The 20,269-nt window shown below is 40.3% G+C and overlaps 1 protein-coding gene across 1 annotated transcript in view; it reads right to left on the bottom strand.

Annotated features, from left to right (window-relative positions):
• Window positions 1-20,269, bottom strand: part of LHCGR (luteinizing hormone/choriogonadotropin receptor) — a 92,500-nt gene that overhangs the window by 56,345 nt on the left and 15,886 nt on the right. Inside the window, exons 2-3 of the mRNA XM_007953995.1 lie at window positions 7,736-7,807; window positions 5,296-5,370 (exon numbers count right to left, since the gene is read on the bottom strand). Coding sequence (XP_007952186.1) covers window positions 5,296-5,370; window positions 7,736-7,807 — 147 coding nt within the window. The remainder of the gene's footprint in view (window positions 1-5,295; window positions 5,371-7,735; window positions 7,808-20,269) is intronic.

Here is a 20,269-nt window from a genome sequence, read left to right as displayed (position 1 = left end):
TGGTACATACACACAATGGAATACTATGCAACCCTAAAGAATAACGTAGAATCTGCAAAACACCGCATATTGTGGATGAACTTGGAAGACATTATGCTGAGTGAAATAAGTTAATCACAAAAGGACAAATATTGTATTAGTCTGTTATTGTAAAAAGTCAAGGAAAGGTTTATATATGGAAGGAATTTTTCTTCGTTGGTTACCAAGGGTGGGAGGGTATGGTAGGGAACACTGTTAGATAGGTAGAGACAAGTGTTGATTTGGGTGAAGAGAAGGGCAATGTACCAAATGTGAGTGATCAACATGGTGGCATTGAGGAAGAGGAAGACATAGTTACATGGGAGGTACAGACAACAAAGATGAACCCTTTTACACATACAGTACTGCATTATCTGTGAAGGCAAACATGGATATATGTGCGGAGAGATGGGTGGACAGGCTGAACTATTAGGTATGTCTATGCACAGGGGAGTGTGCCCAAGACCATGTATAGGGTTGACAGACAATGTTTCTACAAGTGTATTGGTATGTTCTATAAGAATTCCCAGGTATATAGTAGAGCTGACAAGGGACAAGGTTGTAGTCACTTTTTGGTCATAGCCAGCTACCCAGTGGTCTTGGGAGCATAGTTAGAGGGGACATCAAGCTCAATTGACATAACATACTACACAAAACATTGTTCCACATCCTACTTTGGCAAGTAGTGAGTGGGATCTTAAAGCTTGCAAGCAGCCATCCAGATGCAATGATGGGCCTCTCTTCGTCAAGATCAAAGAAGAATGAAGAAAACCAAAGATTCATGGAAACAATTAGTCCAAGTTACTGGTACACCATGTGATCCTCAGTCTATATGACTATGAGACCAGAAGAACAAGATGGTGTCCAGCTACCACTGTCAACCACTCAGAGGGAGATCTATGTAAGAGATCCTGGATAGAGTGGGAGAACAATGTGGAACAAAACTCAAAATCATTTATGAAAAATAGAAGGGGGACCAGATTTGCTGGTCTGATAGAGCCTGATGGAACACCTGAGACTATGGCCCCTAGCTGCCCTTCAGGTCTGGAACTGAGCCCACTCCTGTGGCTTCCAGCCAAACAAAAGACAGGCATATGAGGTGAACATTTACACTATTAGATACACTCCTTAGAGAGAACAATCATGGGAGAATAGAAGAGCTGTATATGCACAGGGAGACAGCTCAGGGGTCAGGAGTGCATGGAGGACATAGGGAAGAGATAATTATTGGGAGGAAGTGGAAGGGGAGCTGTTGCATTGTGGTAAATTGTAGTCAATGTCATGAAACAAAGTGTATGTGAACTGTTGTATGGAAAGTGAATTTGCTCTATAAACTTTCACCCAAATCACAATAAAAAAAAATTGTTATAATAATACCTACTCTTCTCACCTTACAGGTTGGTAGGTAGTGAATGCCTAAAGAGATAATGCATAAAAGTGTAGCTATAACACTGCAAGTGGTACTATCGTATGAACTCTCCCCCCATGTATGTGACTGAGAAGTAGCCATGGTTGCAGGGTCTTATTTACTTTGAGTTCAATAAAATGTCATGGAGTGCCAGTGATGGTTTTGGCTTGCTCAACCCATGCACCAACCACCTGAGGAAATAATAATGTTATAATACATATATACATATATAATAACCTGGCCAACTGATTGGAAGAGATCCATATTTGTACCCATTCCACAGAATGTGGGAAATATTGAACCACGTCATTAATATCACACACAAGTAAAATCTTGCTGAAGGTAATTCTAAAATGGTTGCAGCAGTATATTGATGGGGAACTTCCAGAAATGCAAGTTGGATTCAGAGGAGGACTTGGAACAAGGGATACCATTGCTGATGTTAGATGCATCTTATCTGAAAGCAAAGAATACCACAAAGATGTTTACCTGTGTTTTATTGAGTATGCAAAAGCATTGTGTGGATCATAACAAATTATGGATAACATTGAGAAGAATGGGAATTCCAGAACACTTGATTATGCTCATCAGGAACCTGTACATAGACCAGGAGGTTGTCATTTGAACAAAACAAGGGAATAGTGCAGGGTTTAAAGTCAGGAAGGGAATGAGTCAGGGTTGTATCCTTCCACCACACTTATTCAATCTGTATGCTGAGTAAATAATCTCAGTAGATGGACTATATGAAAATAAGCATGGCATGAGGATTAGAGGATGACTCATTAACAACCTGCAATATGCAGATGACACCACTTTGCTTGCTGAAAGTGAGGATGACTTGAAGCACTTACTGATGAAGATTGAATAATACACTCTGCAGTATGGATTACACCTCAACACAAAGAAAATGAAAATCCTCACAACTCCAACAATAACCAGCATCATGAAAAATGGAGAAAAGATTGAAGTTGTCAAAGATTTCATATTACTTGGTTACACAATCAACACCAATGGAAGCAACAGTCAAGAAATCAGACGACGTATTGCACGGGGCAAATGTGTTGCAAAAGACCTCTTTAAAGTGCTGAAATGCAAAGATAATCTATTTGAAGACTAAGGTGTGCCTAACACAAGCCATGGTATTTTCAATCACCTCATATGCATGTGCGAGCTGGACAATGAATAAGGAAGACCGAAGAGTTGATGCTTTTGTGCTGTGATTTTGGTGAAGAATATTGAAAGTACCACGGGCTGCCAAAAGAATGAACAAATCTGTCCTGGAGGAAGTGCAGCCAGAATGCTCCTTGGAAGCAAGAATTACCAGAATTTTTCTCACCTACTTTTGTCATGTTGTCAGAGGGACTACTCCTTGGAGAAGGCTATTGTGCTTGGAAAGTGAAGAGGCAAAGAAAAAGAGGAAGGCCTTCAACAAGATGGATTGACACAGTGGCTGCAATGATGGGCTCAAGTGTAGCAAAGATTGTGAGGCTGGCACAGGACCAGGCAGTATTTTGTTCTGTTGTACACAGGGTTGCTATGAGTCAGAGCCAACTTGACAACACCTAACAACAACAACAACAACAACAACATATATAATGTAATAATAATGTTCTATAAAGAAAACATAGTATTAATTAAGACCAGGACTCTGGAATTAGTTTGATTTTACTAATTACCAAGTGTATGACCTTGGATACACGTCTCAAATCTCTCTGTGCCTCAGTTTCCTCAGAGGGTGGTTGTAAGGAGGAAATGAGTTGTGTCTGATACACACTAAGGCCTCAATCAATGATAACTATTGTATAATTGTTAATAACTGATGAAGCCAGGAAGCTGAATAATTTATCTCTAGTCACATAGCTGAGAAGTAGTAGAACATGGCTGTGGACCCAGCTCTCTGACTTCAAGTCTAGTGCTGATGGCACTGTTCTTACTGTAGTTACCCACCATGGGTGCCTAGTTCCATCTGTCATTTAGGTCCTTTTGATTCTTCAGATGTGAGTGACATTTTGGTGTAAATTTTTTTTTTTTTTTTTTTTTTACAACAACGAGTCAAGCAGTCATGGACTATACAGGGCAGTTGGGTAGGTAGGATGGGAGGGAACTTTATCTATTAAGGATCTTTGGGGTCTGACCTTAGACTACCTATTCATACTTTGATGTGTTCAACAAATTGATTGAACATCTCCTGTGTTCTAGGTGCTTGGGATACCGCTGTGAACAAAACGCATGGAACCTGCATCCTACTGTCAGATTTCCAGCATCCTACTTTCACAGTCCCTGGGAAAATCCATAAATGTTCCCTTAAAACACTTAACTCTATTTTTATTTCTGTTGATAAAGGTTTCTTTGTATCAGGGGAAGCTCTCTTTATCTTTAGCTGCTCTGATGATTCTCAGTGTAATCTGTGCTTCAGTATCACCTGGGAAGTCTGTTAAAACTGCAGATTTCGAGGTCTAGGATAGGATTATCATCTGTAACAGTAACGAGCCTCACATGTGACTCTGTTTCACCACTGTTGTTGTTATGTGCCGTTGAGTCAGACCCGACTCATAGCAACCCCTTGGGTTTCTGAGACAGTATCACTACAGAAGTAGATTGCCCCATCTTCCTTCCGATGAGTGGTTGGTGGGTTTGAACTGCCAGCATTGTGGTTAGAAGTCAAGTGCCTGAGGCACTATGCTACCAGAGCTCCTGTTTCACCACTAAGTCCAGACTAATCTTTCTGTATGTACTTAACTATCCATTACTTTGGATTGTTCTGTAATTGTCTGGTGAGTTAGTCTCACCTCCCTCGATATACTGTCATCTTCTTGGGGAGACTGCATTCTACCTCCTGTTTTCTGGTTAGACTTGGCTCAGGTTTGGAAACCTGGTGGTCACTCACATATATATCAATTACTTATCATTTTAGATGATCACTAATTGGATCATTAATAGAAAGACCTTGTGCTATAGCAGAAAATGCATAGGCTTTGAAGAAAGGCTGCATTTGAATTCCAGCCCTGCCATTGTCAAAGGTGTCACTTTGGTCAGGTTACTGAACCTATCTGGGTTCCCTTTCCTTCTGCACAAAGGGGATAATTGGTCCACTTTGCAGGGTTACTGTGAGAATCAAATGATAATCTTAGAGGAACATCCAAGTGCATGTGCTTAAAAAATGTTTGTTGTTAATACCCTTCTCTTAACTTTCCAAATGCCTAAGCAGGTGGGGTTTGAGTGCTTTCCTGCAAACCCTGGCTCAGGAATACTAATTTGTTGTCTATCCCTGGGCAAGTCAGTCAACCTCCTTGGACCAGAGGTTCATCGTCTGATAACTGACTCAAGGAGGTCTTCTCTCAACATTTTAGTGAACCACGGTAATTCAGAAAGGATTATTTTAAAGAGGTATTTCTAAAACATCACAACAACAACAAATGCAGTACTTACATGCCCATTACAGGACTCGTACATGGTAGATATTCAAGAAGCATTTACTGAATGAAAAAATATGCCAAAACAGCTCCCAGTGAGCCAATTCATGACCTCTAAGCTCTTTTCCAAAATTTTTCTCTACTCCAAGTACTTTACACCCTCCCTTCCATAAGGTAAGAGCAACTTGGCAGGACTCCACAATGCCAATTTTAATTTCCAACTTTATGTTGTGATGTTTCAGAGTTTATACAGCTCCTAGGGAGAAGCAGTTGTCACCATGGCAACCTTCAGGCCACTGCAGTGAGAGAAATTAGTGCCTGCCCGGACCTAGTAATTGCCATAGTCTTTTCCTCTTGGATTCCTAGCAGTGGATGCTGGAATACAAATATCAAGTGGGCTCCAACCAGTGAGGATAATAGTGTACAGCAATAAACTATCTGTTAGCTGATGCTTACATTTCAGACAAATTGAGAAGGTTGTCAAAGGCATTAGCTTCTATCCTTTCCAGGGAATCACTCTGGGAGATTTCACTAGGAGAGAAAAGAAAAAAAGAAGCATGAAAGCAATGATTGCATGATAATGAGTTCTGTGTGTGACCCCACAACAAAGCTCCAGGGTGCCTGTCTGAAAAGGAACAGGGACAACTGGAGTCATCCTCACATCATAAAGGAACATCTCCTTTAGGAGCACCGAGGGGCATTCAGAGCCCAGGTGTAGTTGAAATGCAAGTTTCAGTAGCCCCTGCTTATGCGGCAGGTTTGTTTCTTATTTATCTATACTCACAGAGTCACAGATTGTTAGAAGTGGATAGGCCTTTTGAGGAAATCTAGTCACAGCTCTGGAAATGGATGCCTTGGGAGGGGGAGGTAAACAGCGTTTCCATCAGGACTAGGATCAGAATTTGTGGGATTCCAATTCCATCACGCTAGTAAGGTTTTAATTTGGGTTGAATTTATTGGTTCCTAAATGTTCAGCCTTGGTTCCCCCAAATCCTATTCTGATCCTCTGCATGTCATGTGCCTTCATGAGTTATAATTTTCCATTTGCTTGAGCCTAACCCTCCCTCTTCTGCTCTCAAATTTAAATGCTGAGGATAGGAGTATACCCCGTTCACTTTTGAATCATTGGTGGCTTCATATGTCCTGGAACATTGTTAGAAAATGAATGAATAAATGAACAAATGGGCTAATGAAAGGATTTTTCAAAAAAGACTCAAATGTAAAGAAACCAGCTTTGCCGTACACCGTCCCCCAAGCAGATAGGTAATATCAGTGCTATTGTGAAATCCCAACCTCAGCTACTATTTGCTGTGAGCTGAAGAAAAAAATCTCAAATTCACAAATTGTACACTTGCACATTTCTAAGGTCAACATTCATGGAAAGCTTCTGACTTGATGAGAGCTTTACCCCGCAAAAGGGCAGAGCCTAAGGCAGTTAATGTCTTTTATGAATACAGAGTAATAGATTGTTCCTGGGCTGATTCATCTTGCTCCTACCTAATGGTTTGCTTATTTAACTGTGGCTGCTTTTCTCACTAGGAGGTCTTAATGCATTAAAAGTCACCAAAACTCTACATTTAAACTTGAGAGCAGAAAAGGAAGTGTTAGGCTCAAGCAAATGGACTTTTCTGTAACCTGCAATGAATTTCTTATAATATACAATAATTCAGGAGCTCTGAGAGTGTAGTGCCTAAGGCATGTGACTGCTAACCAGAAGACTGGCGGTTCAAATCCACCAGCCACTCTTGGGAAGGAAGGTTGGGCAATCTACTTCCCTAGTGATACTGCCTCAGAAACCCAGGAGGCGTTGCTATGAGTCGGAGCTGACTTGGTGGCACATAACAACAACAACATCCAATAATTCTGGAGGAATTATTTTTATTATCTTCATAGCTTGCTAATACCTTAAAGAGCCACCAAAAGTTTCTCCAGGAGCTAGGATTTACTGTGTAGTAACTCACTGCTCTTGAGTCGGATCAGACTTCTAAAGTCCAGGCAACTGTTGAGACCAGAAATGCTCTCTGGGAACTAAATGGCTTTTGGTATTCTTTGGTTCAGGCTAACTTTAAGAAGGATATGAAGATACTGGGACTCCTTAGAAAGTTCTCTGTAATGAGGTCTTGGGCCTTAGAGGAGCTCTGTTTGTGCAGTGGTAAAAGGCCTCAGCTGCTAATCAAACAAAAGTTCAGTGGTTCAAAACCACCATCTGCTCTGCAGAAGAAAGATATAGCAGTCTGCTTCCATAAAGATTTACACCTTCGGAAACCCTAAGGGACAGATCTACCCTGTCCTAAGGGGTGGCTAGGAGTTGGAATTGACTTGATGGCAGGGGGTTTAGACTTTAGAAGAAGGTGAGACCCAAGGACAAAGAATTGAAGCTACATATGCAGAAATGTGAGATCACACCACATTATCAGGTTGCTTTATACTTTTGATAAATGCCTTTCATTGGTGCAGATTTAAATACTGTGTTTTTTTTCTTTTGTTTTTTTTTTGGTTCCACTGTTTTTTTTTTGTTGCTTGTTAACTTTTTACCCCTTTTTTTTTTTTTGGTTTTTTTTTAAATTTTGCCCGGGGGGGACTAGCTGCTCTTGCAGATGGGTTTTTATGATTGGGATCTACTTTTCCACTTGAGGAGTTTATCATTACTTATCAAATGCATTCAGTTCTTTGAAGCAAGGTTAATGACGTAGATTTTAATGACTCTTGGAAATCACACCTTTTCTTTAAAGGTGCCTGGACATTATTTGTATTGTAATAGATAAAAATAGGAGGGTTTCCTAAAGACAATTTCTCTCCTAGAAAAATTATCCTCTTTCAGCTGTGTTTTCTCTTAGAAACAAAATTCATCATTCTCATTATGAATGTCTTTTGATATGCAAAATATCTTACTTACATTTTTACGACCTCATTAAGTCCTCTGAAAGCTTGAGATGGGATTACTTTGATAGGGAGATAGGTGAGTGAGCTAGAAAAGAAAAAAAGGAAAGCCAAGATTTAAGACTGGATGCCTTTTAACTTCATGAACATAGTGTGTATATGTGTGTGCATCTGTGTGCGTATGCGCATGAGCACGTGTGTGTGTGTGACCCCAGAATTCCCAACAACAGGATTCAGGTTCAGAATTCTAACTTATATCAATAAAGACATGTATTATGTCTCATTTTCAGTCTTTATCAAAGAGTGAGTAATTTAATGGCCAAGATAATTCGTTTTGGGATCAGACACACCTGGGTTCAAAGTGTAGCCTTCCTACTAGCCAGCTATGAGAACCTGATCATGTTATTAAGTCTTCTATGCTTCAGTTCCATCACATGACAGTTCCTCATACCATGATGGTTTGCATGTTGCTATGATCCTGGAAGCTATGCCACCAATATTTTAAATACCAGCAGGCAGTAGTGGTGGTAAACAGTCTCAGATCTATGGTTGTGTAACCATGTATTTATATTTAACTTCTCTGAGTCTCAGTTTCTTCATCTCTAAGATGAGGATGATAACAACAATAGTTTCTACCTTTTATATAAAGTTGAAAGGAGTTAATATATGTAAAGTACTAGGAACAGTGCTTGGCACACAGTAAGGTTGGCAGTTCAACCCACCCAGTGGCTCTGAGGGAGAAAGACCTGGAGATCTTCTCTATAGCGTTACAGCTTGGAAAACCCTACGAGGCAGTTGTACTCTTGCATGGAGTTGCTAGAGTCATAATTGACTCAACAGCAATTTCTTTCTTTCTTTTTAAAGTATATGTGTATATGTTATTGGCTCTGTTTCTCTGGAAAACCTAAGACAGGTGGATAGTTCCCTTTTATGACAAAAGTAACCTGAACGAGGTAACACAACTGGGAGACTGACTCGGAATGCTCTTTGCATTATGCCCTACTGGCTGAAGCATGTAATTCCTAACCTACTCTTTCTTGGTGAGCAAGCTGGAGGGGCAGGCTTTGTAACTTAGCTTTGCTTCAGAGGCCTGTTGTACTTTCTCTGTTACCCCACCAAGCAATTTACCAATAGTTCCTCCCTAAGAGCTATTGTGGGAGCTCTGGTAGCATAGTGGCTAAGGCACTTGACTGCTAACCAGAAGTCTTGTGGTTCAAATCCACCAGCCACTCCTCGGAAGGAAGATGGAGCAATCTACTTCTGTAGTGATACTGCCTCGGAAACCCAAGGAGGGGTCGCTATGAGTTGGGTCGGACTCGACGGCACATAACAACAACAAGAGCTATTGTAGGGGGCTCTGGTGGCCGTAGTGCCTAAGGCATTTGACTGGTAACTAGAAGGCTGGAGGTTTAAACCCACCAGCCACTCCTTGGAAGGAAGATTGAACAATCTACTTGCATAGAGATAAAAGCAAAAACAAAACAAAAAAACCCAAAACTCACTGTCATCAAGTCGGATCTGACTCATAGCAACCCCTCCTTGGGTTTCTGACAGATACTGCCTTGGAAAACCAAGGAGGAGTCGCTATGAGGTGATGTAGAGAAATTTTTAGAAATTTCATTTCAGAAAAATGCTTTTGCTCAGCAGTTGCTTAGAGATGATACAACCTAGAGGAAGTGATCCAAGCTCGATGCTCTGATTCTATTCCTGAAAACAGGCCTGCCAAACACATCATTCAACACCCAAAGTTATTTAACAGGAGATCAGAAAAGAACAGAGACAATGAGGGGAGAAATAGTCTTGAGATGATATGTTTGTTTCCTCTATTTCTTCTGGAATCATGTCTGCTTGGCTTACTGATTAAAAACACAGTTTTATTGCTTTCTGCACTGCTAAACCAATAAATTTCCAGAAGAGAAAGCTGTATTCTACTGTACTCCATACAACATCAATAAAACTGACAGCCAAATTCTGATTCCAGAATCTTTATTGCTGGGAATAATGCAGTGCAGAACGTATTTTGGAGAGTGTTTACATAAAAGCTTCAACTGAACCCTTCAGAGCTGCTTACTCATGCAAATGGAGCCCAGAAGCTGGAGCCTTGGGGCAGGCATCCTCTTCCTCCAAATGGGAGTGTAGTGAGGTTCCCAGGAGAGCAGTTTGGCTCAGGTTTGGCTGGGAAGGTTGCCTGAGGGGTTGATTGATATAAAGTTGAGGGATGGGGGAGCAAAGGTTGGACAGAGTGAGAGGAGCTATAGATCACGCATTGGCAGCCCCCAAAGACTGCGGAGCAGCCCTGGTGTGAGATGAAATTCTGCAGAGTTGATGTTGATGCCGCAGAGCAGGAAAAGCAGCAGTGATGAGAGTAAAAATAGAGTTCTAATCATAAAAGAGCCACAGAGCGAACAGCAGGTGACTCTGTGGAAGTGGCTCAGATGAGAAAGAAGCTTGGAAGCCAGAAGATGGGCAGAGAGGTGGGTGAGTCAGGTGCATCTTGGTTTTCAGAACAGATGTGCTCTCATGAAACCACCAGGAGAATGGGGTTCTGTGATTCCCAAACCACATTTCCACTGACGTACACTTCTAATTCAGAGATTTCATGTCTTCATTTCTGATTTGTCTTCAGTTGGCAGTAGTTTCTGAACATATAAGTGTCTGTCTCTCATATGTAACTTGTCTGTTCATGTGGCCTGGGAGCTGTTGTGCACTGAAGTTGCTTATGTGACTCTTTCTACTGCTGTACATATCCTGTAGAAATTTTCTCACTCAAAGTCAAGGGAATATGTACAAGGATTTTTCTCACAGCACCGTTTGTGGCATCAGGGGGTTGGAGGTGTAACATGGGTGACAATGCTGAGTGAGTGAATGGATAAGATGGATGGTACACACCACATCAGCAGTAGGAAACAACAGTCTAAAGCCATGTGTGGATCTTAGAATCCTGGGGCTGAGGTACAAAATAAATGAGATATAGACAGTACTTTTTGCAGAATTAAAATACATGCACAACAAATATTTGACATTTTAAGACACAAAACCAAAGCATACAAGTACATTAGAAGACTTACCTATGAGAGGGCTGGAAGCGGGAAACGGGAGGTAAAATAACTAAAAAAAGAGCGCCTTTGAGTGGACCGATGATAATGTTACTTGAATGACGTGTGATCAGTAAAATGAAAAAGAAAAAAAGTTTTATTTGATGTATTGAGTTCCTGCTTTCCTTTTTTTTTTTTTTAAAGTTACGCTTATATGTAGTCCGAGAATTTTGTGAATTTCAGGAACTTGTGCAAAGGTCAGTGTTATTTGATAGAGAACAGAAGCTACCAAGGAGAACTAGGGGAAAGAGGTCTAAGAAAGGACAGTTCAGTGGCTGCCCAGGGTCAAGAAAATAAAGGAGCAAGCAGTAGAATCCTTCCTGTTTTAAAGAACCAAGATTCCTGGACAAACATGAGGTTAAACTTGCGGGGCTGAGTTCTTTCTCTGGCTCTTAAAAAGGGTGTGAGATGCCTGTGGAAGAATATGACTGTACAACCATACAGCTTATTACATTTTCATAGTCCATTTTTACTGTTTTAACTCTTGATTTTTAAATGAATGGATGATGCAACACAGGTAACATCTAGGTCATGGCCAAACCCCACCCTACCCAAGTGCCTTTGCCACAGATGTTGGAAAAAAAACTTGGATGACAAAGGCAGCCTTAGCTTTACCAGCTCTAGAACTTTTATCTACTCACAAATTTTGTCTGCAGCCTTCCTGCCCATTCAGTTCTGGGTTAAAGATAAAGGAAAAGCAGTTTCTATTCCTTTGCACTGAAATTAAGTAACTCTCCCTAGCCCTGGGATCTAGTAGTTAGTTGGTCAAGACTTACATATAGCCCTGTATCTCTGCTGACCATTGTCTAGACTGGCCCCAACATGTGGAGGGCAGGGTGGCCTGCAGTGTCTTGGATTATGCTTGCTATCCAATGCAGTTATATCACTCATCTGTACAGTTTGTCATAGTGTGGTGGCTTGTGTGTTATTGTGATGCTGGAAACTATGCAACTGGTATTTCAAATACCAGTAGGATCACCCATGCTGGGTAGGTTTCAGGGGAGCTTCCAGACTAAGATAGACTAGAGAGAAGGATGTGGACAGATCCACTTTGAAAAAAATTGATCACTGAAAACTTTATGAACAGCAGAGAAACAGTATCTGATATAGTGCCAGCAAACAAGCCCTAGGTTGGAAGGCACTTGAAATACGACTGGGGAAGAACTGTCATTTCAAAGTAGTGTCAACCTTAAAACTGTGGGTGGAGGAAAGCTTTAGGGGCTTTCACTTACTGATGTGGCATGACTCAAAATGAGAAGAAATAGCAACAAAGATCAATTAATAATTGGAATGTAGACTATATGAAGTATGAATGTAGGAAAATTGGAAAATGTCAAAAATGAAATGGAATGCATAAAGATCATTATCATAGGCATTAGTTAGGTAAAATGGACTGGTATTGGCCATTTTGAATCACACAATATGATTTTCTATGCTGGGAAGGTCAAATTGAAGAGAAATGGTGTTCAAAAAGAACATTTCAATATCTATCCTGAAGTGCAATGCTATCAGTGATAGGATAATATCCATATACCTATAAGGAAGACCAGTTAATACTACTATTATCCAAATTTATGTGCCAACCACTAAAACCAAAGATGAAGAAACTGAAGATTTTTACCAACTTCTTCAGTCTGAAATTGACCACACATACAGTAAGATGTATTCATAATCAATGGTGATTGGAATGTGAAAAATGGAAAAAAAGAAGCATCAGTAGTTGGAAACATGGCTGTGGTGATTGAAATGATAGTAGAGACTGCATGATATATTTGCACAACAAATGACTTATTTATTGCAAATGCTTTTTCAACAACATCAATGGCAACTGTACATGTGGACCTCGCCAGGAGGAATACACAGGAATCTAATGGACTACATCTGTGTAAAGAGAGGATGGAGAAGCTCAGTATCATCTGTTAGAACAAGGGCAGGTGCTGACTGGAATAGATCATCAATTGCTCATCTGTAAGTTTCAGTTAAAGCTGAAGAAAATTAAAACAAATACATGTGTTTTCGTTACCTAGTGCCACTCTGGGGAGCTTTGGTAGCATAGTGGCTAAGGCACTTGACTGCTAACCAGAAGGCTGGTAGTACAAACCCACCAGCCAGTCCTTGGAAGGAAGATGGGGCAATCTACTTCCATAGTGATACTGCCTCGGAAACCCAACGAGGGGTCGCTATGAGTCAGGTCCAACTCGACAGCACATAACAGCAAGTGCCACTCTGACAAGAACATACCACAAATGGGATGCTTGAACAAACAAGAGTTTATTCTCTTACAGTTTGGAGGCTTTAAGTCTGAGTTCAAAGTGCTAGGCTCTAGGGGCTGGGTGAAACCCCCTCAACCTTGGGCTTCAGCTCTGCCTCCTGCTGAAGCTAGAGGCTTTTCTTCACTCAGACAGCTGCTGGCTACTGAGACTGACAAGCCTAAGTTTGACGAGTAAAAAGGCACAGTCCTAATGTTACCAAACCACGGGGCAGGCCATTAATTCAAGTCCACTGAAAGTCCCAAGGTCGGCAGAGCATGGCAGGCTGCTGAACAACGACATGGCTACATGCAGGGTTCAAGCATGCCATAAGTTAGAGACTCTCCCTAAAGCTGTTTCTTTTATATGGGAAGCAGACCACATCCCTAAAGCAGCTATTCAGCTGCTTGTGGTAGATCCACCATGGAGATGATTGCCAACCTCATCATGGGGAATAACTACCACCAGCTGCCCAGCCACTCAGCCAGGCCCAGCCAAGTTGACACACAACTTTAACTACCACAACATGAGAGCCAAAATATGACTTTTGAGTATTTCCCATGTGAATGCAGCGATGATTTGAGGGATAGATTTGATTCACTGAACACGAATGACCAAAAAGACCAGATAAATTGTGGGATGACATCAAGGACATCATACACGAAGAAAGCAAAAGGTCATTAAATAGGAAAAAAAAACAAGAGACCAAATGGATGCCAGAAGACACTCTGAAACTTGCTCTTGAACATAGAGTAGCTAAAGCAAAAGGAAGAAATGATAAAATAGAAGAGCTGAAGAGAAGATTTCAAAGGGCAGCTCGAGAAGACAATGTAAAGTATAATAATAAAACGTGCAAAGACCTGGAGTTAGAAAAGCAAAAGGAAGGAACGTGCTTGTCATTTTTTAAGCTGAAAGAAATGAAGGAAAAGAAAATATTCAAGCCTCAAGTTGCAATACTGAAGGATTCTATGGCAGTTCAAACCCACCAGCCCCTCCTTGGAAGGAAGATTGGGCAATCTACTTCCATAGAGATACCACCTTGGAAACCCAAGGAGGGGGTCACTATGAGTCAAATTGGCTTGATGGCAGTGAGTTTGCTTTTGGTTTATGGGCAGAATATTGAATGATGTAGGAGGCTTCAAAAGAAGATGGAAGGAATACACAGAGTCACTGTACCAAAAAGAATTGGTTGACATTCCATCATTTCAGGAGGTAGCATATGATCAAGAACCAATAGTACTAAAGGAAGAAGTCCAAGTTGCACTAAAGGAAGGTGAAAAACAAGCCTCCAGGAATTGAAAGAATATCCATTGAGATGTCTCAACAAGCAGATGTAAAGCTGGAGACACTCATTTATGCCAAGAAATTTGGAAGACAGTTCCTTGGCCAACCAACTGGAAGAGATCCATATCATTCCAAAGAAAGCCTACAGAGTGTGGAAATTATTGAACAATGTCATTAATATCATCAAACCCAACCAAACCCACTGATATTAAGTTTATTCCAACTCATAGTGACTGTACAGGACAGAGTTTCCAAGGCTATATATCTTCAAGGAAGCAGACTACCTCATCTTTTTTCCAGGTTGCAGCTAGTATGTTCAAACTGTCAACATTTTAGTTAGCAGTGAATGCCTTAACTACCATGCCACAAATTTAGCTGAAGATAATTCAAAAATAGTTGGAGCAGTATATTGACAGGCAACTGCCAGAAATTCAAGCCAGATTCAGAAGAGGGCGTGGAACAATGGATATCATTGCTGATATCAAATGGATTGTAGCTGAAAGCAAGGGATAGTAGAAAGATGTTTACCTGTGTCTTACTGACTATGCAAAGGCATTAGACTATGTGGGTTATAATAAGTTATGGATAACATTGCAAAGAATGGGAATTCCAGAACACTTAATTGTGCTCATAAGGAACCTGTATATAGACCAAGAAGCAGTCATTCGAACAGAACAAGGGGATACTGCATGGTTTAAAATCAGGAAAGGTGTGCATTAGGGTTGTATCCTTTCACCACATTTATTCAATCTCTACGCTGAACAAATAATATGAGAAGCTGGACTATATAATGAAGAATGCAGCATCAGGACTGGAGAAAGACTCATTAACAACCTGTGATATGCAGATGATACAGCCTTGCATGCTGAAAGGGAAGACTTGGAGCATTTACTGAGAAAGATCAGACTACGGCTTTCAGTATGGATTACACTTCAAAATAAAGAAAACTAAAATCTTTAACTGGACCAATAAGGAACATCATGATGACTGGAGAAAAGATTGCAGTTGTCAAGGATTTAATTTTACTTCCATCCACAATGAATGCCCATGGAAGCAGCAGTCAAGAAATCAGACCCAGTGCACCATGTGTCAGAGGCCAACAACAGAGGGAAATTTACAAACAAGCTATTTGCATTTGTATTAACCCAATTCTTGAAGAAGATAAAAGCCCTTCCCAGTAGTATCTAATGTCTCTAGGACACTCAAGGATGGTTTTCTTGTTTTGCTCTTGTTTTAAATATATTTTTGTTTTGCATTTAATAATACAGATGACCTTGGAAAGAGCCCATGTCCCCAGCTCATTTGCTTGTTAACAAACCCTCATAATAATGTTAGTGGGAGACCCTTAGAGATTGAAGGGCTCTTTGTCCCCCTTTAAGGAAACCTAAAATTTGAAAATCCTTTTTACAAATCTATCGATTGGGAGATATTTGCATTACAAAGGGTTTTTGATTCTACAGAAAGAATCTCTGCTTTAAATAGCAAACTCCCAGGGTGGGTGAATGGGAAATATGGTTCAACTGATAAATACTTTCTCTTTCTAAAAAAGATGAAAAAAACCAGGTGCCATGGACTTGATTCCAGCTCATAGAGACTCCATGTGTATCAGAGTGGAACTGTGTGCCATAGGATTGATTTTTCAGATGTAGATCACGAGGCCTTTCTTCCAAGGTGCCTCTGGGTGGATTCAAATGATGCCCCCTTTGTTAGCAGCCATTTGCACTACCCAGAGACTCTCCCCCCCTTTTTTTTACCTGTTGCATGAATTGGCCACCATTTATTTATTAATTTATTATATTTTATTTTTTATATAATTTTATTTTGTTGTTCAGAATATACACAACAAAATATACACCAATTTAACAGTTTCTACATGTACCATTTAGTGACATTGATTATATTCTTTGAGTTGTGTGACCATCCTCACCCTTCTTTTCTGAGTTGTTCTACTTCCATTAACATAAATTCATTGCACTCTATGGTTCCTATCTAGTATTTTGAGTTGCTGGTGTCAATTTGATCCCATATAGATAGTTCTTTAAAAAGCATAATGCTTATGGTAGAGCTTTATTTTTCAATTAGATAAGTTAAACTACTGTTTGTTTTTTTTAAAAAAACAGGGGGGATATTTTTGGTTTAAAATTTAAAGATTATCTCAGGGCCATAGTTTTAGGGGTTCATCCAACTTTCATGGTTCTAGGAAGTCATGAGTCCATGAGAATATGAAATTCGGTTCTACATTTTCTCCCCCTTTGATCAGGATTTTTCTATGGATTTTTTTTTTTTTTTAAATCAAAATATTCAGTAATGGTATCTGGGTACCATCTAATTCTGGTTTCATGGCAAAGGAAGCAGTTGTTCATGGAGGTAATAGCTACACATCCTCCTATACGAACTCTCCTCCTTCCTCTGTTGTTTCAAGCAGATGTTGTTGTTGTTATGTGCCATTGAGTCGGACCCGACTCATAACAACCCCCTCCTTGGGTTGCTGAGGCAGTATCACTATGGAAGTAGATTGCCCAACCAATAGAGACCAATTTTTGTGTCTTGGATGGCCATTTGCAAGCTTTTAAGGCCTTAGGCACTATATATTGAACTAAGATGTAGAACAAAGGCACTAAACATATTATTAGGCTGACTAACTGCTGTGTCCCAGGGACTCCCTTTAAAAGACAGGTATTGCATAAAGCAAACTGCAACTATAGATTCTCTACCACCCTTGCTTCAAGAGCTTAGCATGCAAGAGGGTTTACAGAGCAGGGCTACCTTCTGGGCCTAGAGGCTGAGTGGGCCAGAGGAAGAGGAGAGCAAAGGAGAGAAATCCATTATGGATCTGGAGCCTCCAAAGCCTGGGCAGGGTCTTTAGTCACTTGCAGGATCTTTTACCTTTCCTTCTGCCTAGCACATGGCAGAAGTGAAATATTTTTATTCATTGCTCTCTAATTGTTTAAAAAAACCATCTCTATTATTGATTTAAGAAAGTTACAAACATGCATCCATCTTTCACAGATGATTAGTTTCTTGCTAGAGCTATAAACTCTGAATTTTAAAACAGTATAAAAGTAGAGGGAATGAGAAAGAGAGAAACATGTATTTAAAGCATTTTTTGCTTAATGAGCTTGTTGATATGGTAGGAGGAATCATTATTTTAATTCAAAAGAATGTTAATATTTCAATATTTATTGTGTAAGACCTTGTTCTATATTTAACAATGACTTAAGAATTTCTGTGTTTTTTTTTCAAAGCTGCTCAGTAATTACAATAAACTTGCTTTCATCTCGGAGTAAAGTAAAAATGACTTTCCCCTTTTCAAATGATCTTTAAATCTTTGTGTTTTCAAATGCATAGATCTATATGGTAACTTCATTTCAGGGAATGTCTTCATTTATTGCCCTCCTGTGTCTTCAGCTTTTACTTAGAGGGATCTGAGACTTCATTCCTAACTGAAACATAAAGTCAGTAAGGTCAATATAAATAGATATTAAATATGTTAAATTTATATCAGAAACTTTCAAAACTCTTGTGAAAATGTACCCAGGTGATTTTTTTAAAAAAAAAACGCATGTGCGTCTCCCCCATTTCTACAGGTATCATCCAATGACACTGCTTACATTCTTCATGTTGTACAACCATTCTCACTCTCCTTTTCCAAGTCATTCCACCACCATTAACACAAATTCAACGTGTCCTAAGCAAAAGCCCACCTTCCACTTATTCCCACTCCTGATAACCACTAATAATCTCTGGTATCTATATATTCACTATTTTATATAAATGACATCATACAATATCTGTCCTTTGGCAAATGATTTACCTCACTCAGCATGATGTTTTCAAGGCTCATCCACGTGGTGACATTCATTAGGACTTCATTTTTCCTTGTGGCTGATTAGTATTTCTCTGCAAGTATATACCACATTTTGTTTATCCATTCACCTTTTGATGCACATTTCAGTTGTTTCCATCTTTTGGCTAATATGAAAAGTACTGCAGTGAACACTGGTGTACAGGTTCATGAAGTGATTTTGGTGATTGTCTACTCTTGTGTTTACTGTATTAAGCTCAAGGTATTTTAGAATGAAAGAGCCCATTAAAGATTTGATTTAATCTCTACTTTACAGAGGAAGAATCTTAAGTTAGGAAATGTGTAATGGCGTCCCTGAAACCACATGGTTCAGTGGCAGATCTGGACTAGAACAAGGGCCAGTTCTTTCCTGGTCCAGTGCTATGTCTTCCACCAACCAAATCACATCAGTGCTGTTCTTTGGGAGCTTGTTGATACACCCTACTATGTGATCTTCAGTCTCTCCTGTGAATGGAGTTACCAGCTTCTTGAAGGCACACACTCAGTCTTCAACTTCAAGACACAGCTTATATTCTACTTCCTCCATGAAGCTTCAAAAGCTACCAGACGGCTTTTCTCTCCCTTCTCTGTCTTCTTTATCACTTAAGTGACTACACTATTTTTTGTTTTTTTGTACTATTGTTTGAGAATTTACCAGGTTCCCTGTATGGATGTTGTTCTGGTTACCTAGTACCGCTCTGACAAGAAATATACCACAAATGGGATGGCCTTAACAAACAGGAGTTTATTCTTAAAATTTGGAGGCTTTAAGTCCAAGTTCAAAATGCCAGGCTCTCGGGGCTGGGTGAAAGCCCCTCAACCTTGGGTCCAACTCTGCCTCCTGCTCCCAGTCCACTGGAGCTAGAGGTATTTCTTCACTCAGACAGCTGCTGGCTGCTGAGGCTGAGGAGCCCCAAGGTTGTCAAGTAAAAAAGCACAGTCCCGATGTTACCAAACCACACGGCAGGCCATTAACTTAAGTGCATTGTAAGTCCCAAGGTTGGCAGAGCATAGCAGGCTGCTGAGCAATGACACGGCTCCATGTACGGTCCAAGTGTGCCATAGGCTAGAGACCATTCCCAAGTCTTCTCCTTATATACAGGAAACAGACCAAGCCCAAAGGCAGCTACTCAGCTGCTTGTGGTAGATCCCACCATGGAGTTGATTGCCAGTCTCATCATGGGGAATACTACAACCAGCTGCCCAGCCACTCAACCAGGCCCAGCCAAGTTGACACACAAACATAACCACCACAGACGTTTACTATGCTCCAGCATTGAACACTCAGTTTCTGGTAGATTCTGCCTTCACACTGTTCCTTTCATCCAGCCTGTTTATTTCTTACTCCATCTAGACTACTCTATCACCCCCTAATTGATTTCCCTTTACTCCATCTTGGCTTTCCCTGCCTAGTCTTGATTAATCTTCCTGACAATTACAACAATGTCACTCTTATGCTCAAATATCGTCTGTGCTTCCCTTTGGCCTATTAATTATCTATAAACGTCTCAGCCTTGTATTCTAGGCCCACCAACAAAAAGCCAAAATGTCATGCACCAGGTGTGTCACTCACAATTTCCTCCTATAATCAACATACTAGACTTGGTTTGTCCAATATGGCAGCACTAGCCATGTGTGGCTCCTGAGCACTTGAAATGCCAATCTGAATTGTGATTGTTCTTAAGTATAAAATACATGATGGATTTAAAGACTTGGTAAGAAAAAGAATGAACAATATTTTATTAATAGTTTTTATATTAGTTACATGTTGAAATAATATTTTAGATTAAATAAAATATACTATTCTTCTTTTCCTTGTAGTAAATTATCGTCATGCCATACAATTACATAAACTTATCTCTGGTAGTGTAGTGCCTAAGGCACTTGACTGCTAACCAGAAGGCAGGTGGCTCAAACCCACCCACTCCTTGAAAGGGAGGTTGGGCAATCTACTTCTGTAGTGATACTGCCTCAAAAAACCCAAGGAGGGGTCGCTATGAGTCACGTCCGACTCAAAGGCACATAACAACAGCAACAACACAACATTGTGTAGGTGAAGGAGCTTTGGTGGTGCAGTG

The sequence above is a fragment of the Orycteropus afer genome, unplaced genomic scaffold (genome assembly GCF_000298275.1).
Source record: "Orycteropus afer afer isolate SDZICR_OR568_19922 unplaced genomic scaffold, OryAfe1.0 scaffold00423, whole genome shotgun sequence".
Classification (NCBI taxonomy): domain Eukaryota; kingdom Metazoa; phylum Chordata; class Mammalia; order Tubulidentata; family Orycteropodidae; genus Orycteropus; species Orycteropus afer.
Note: the sequence above shows the minus strand (reverse complement) of the source record. Positions and strands in the feature narration are given on the sequence as shown.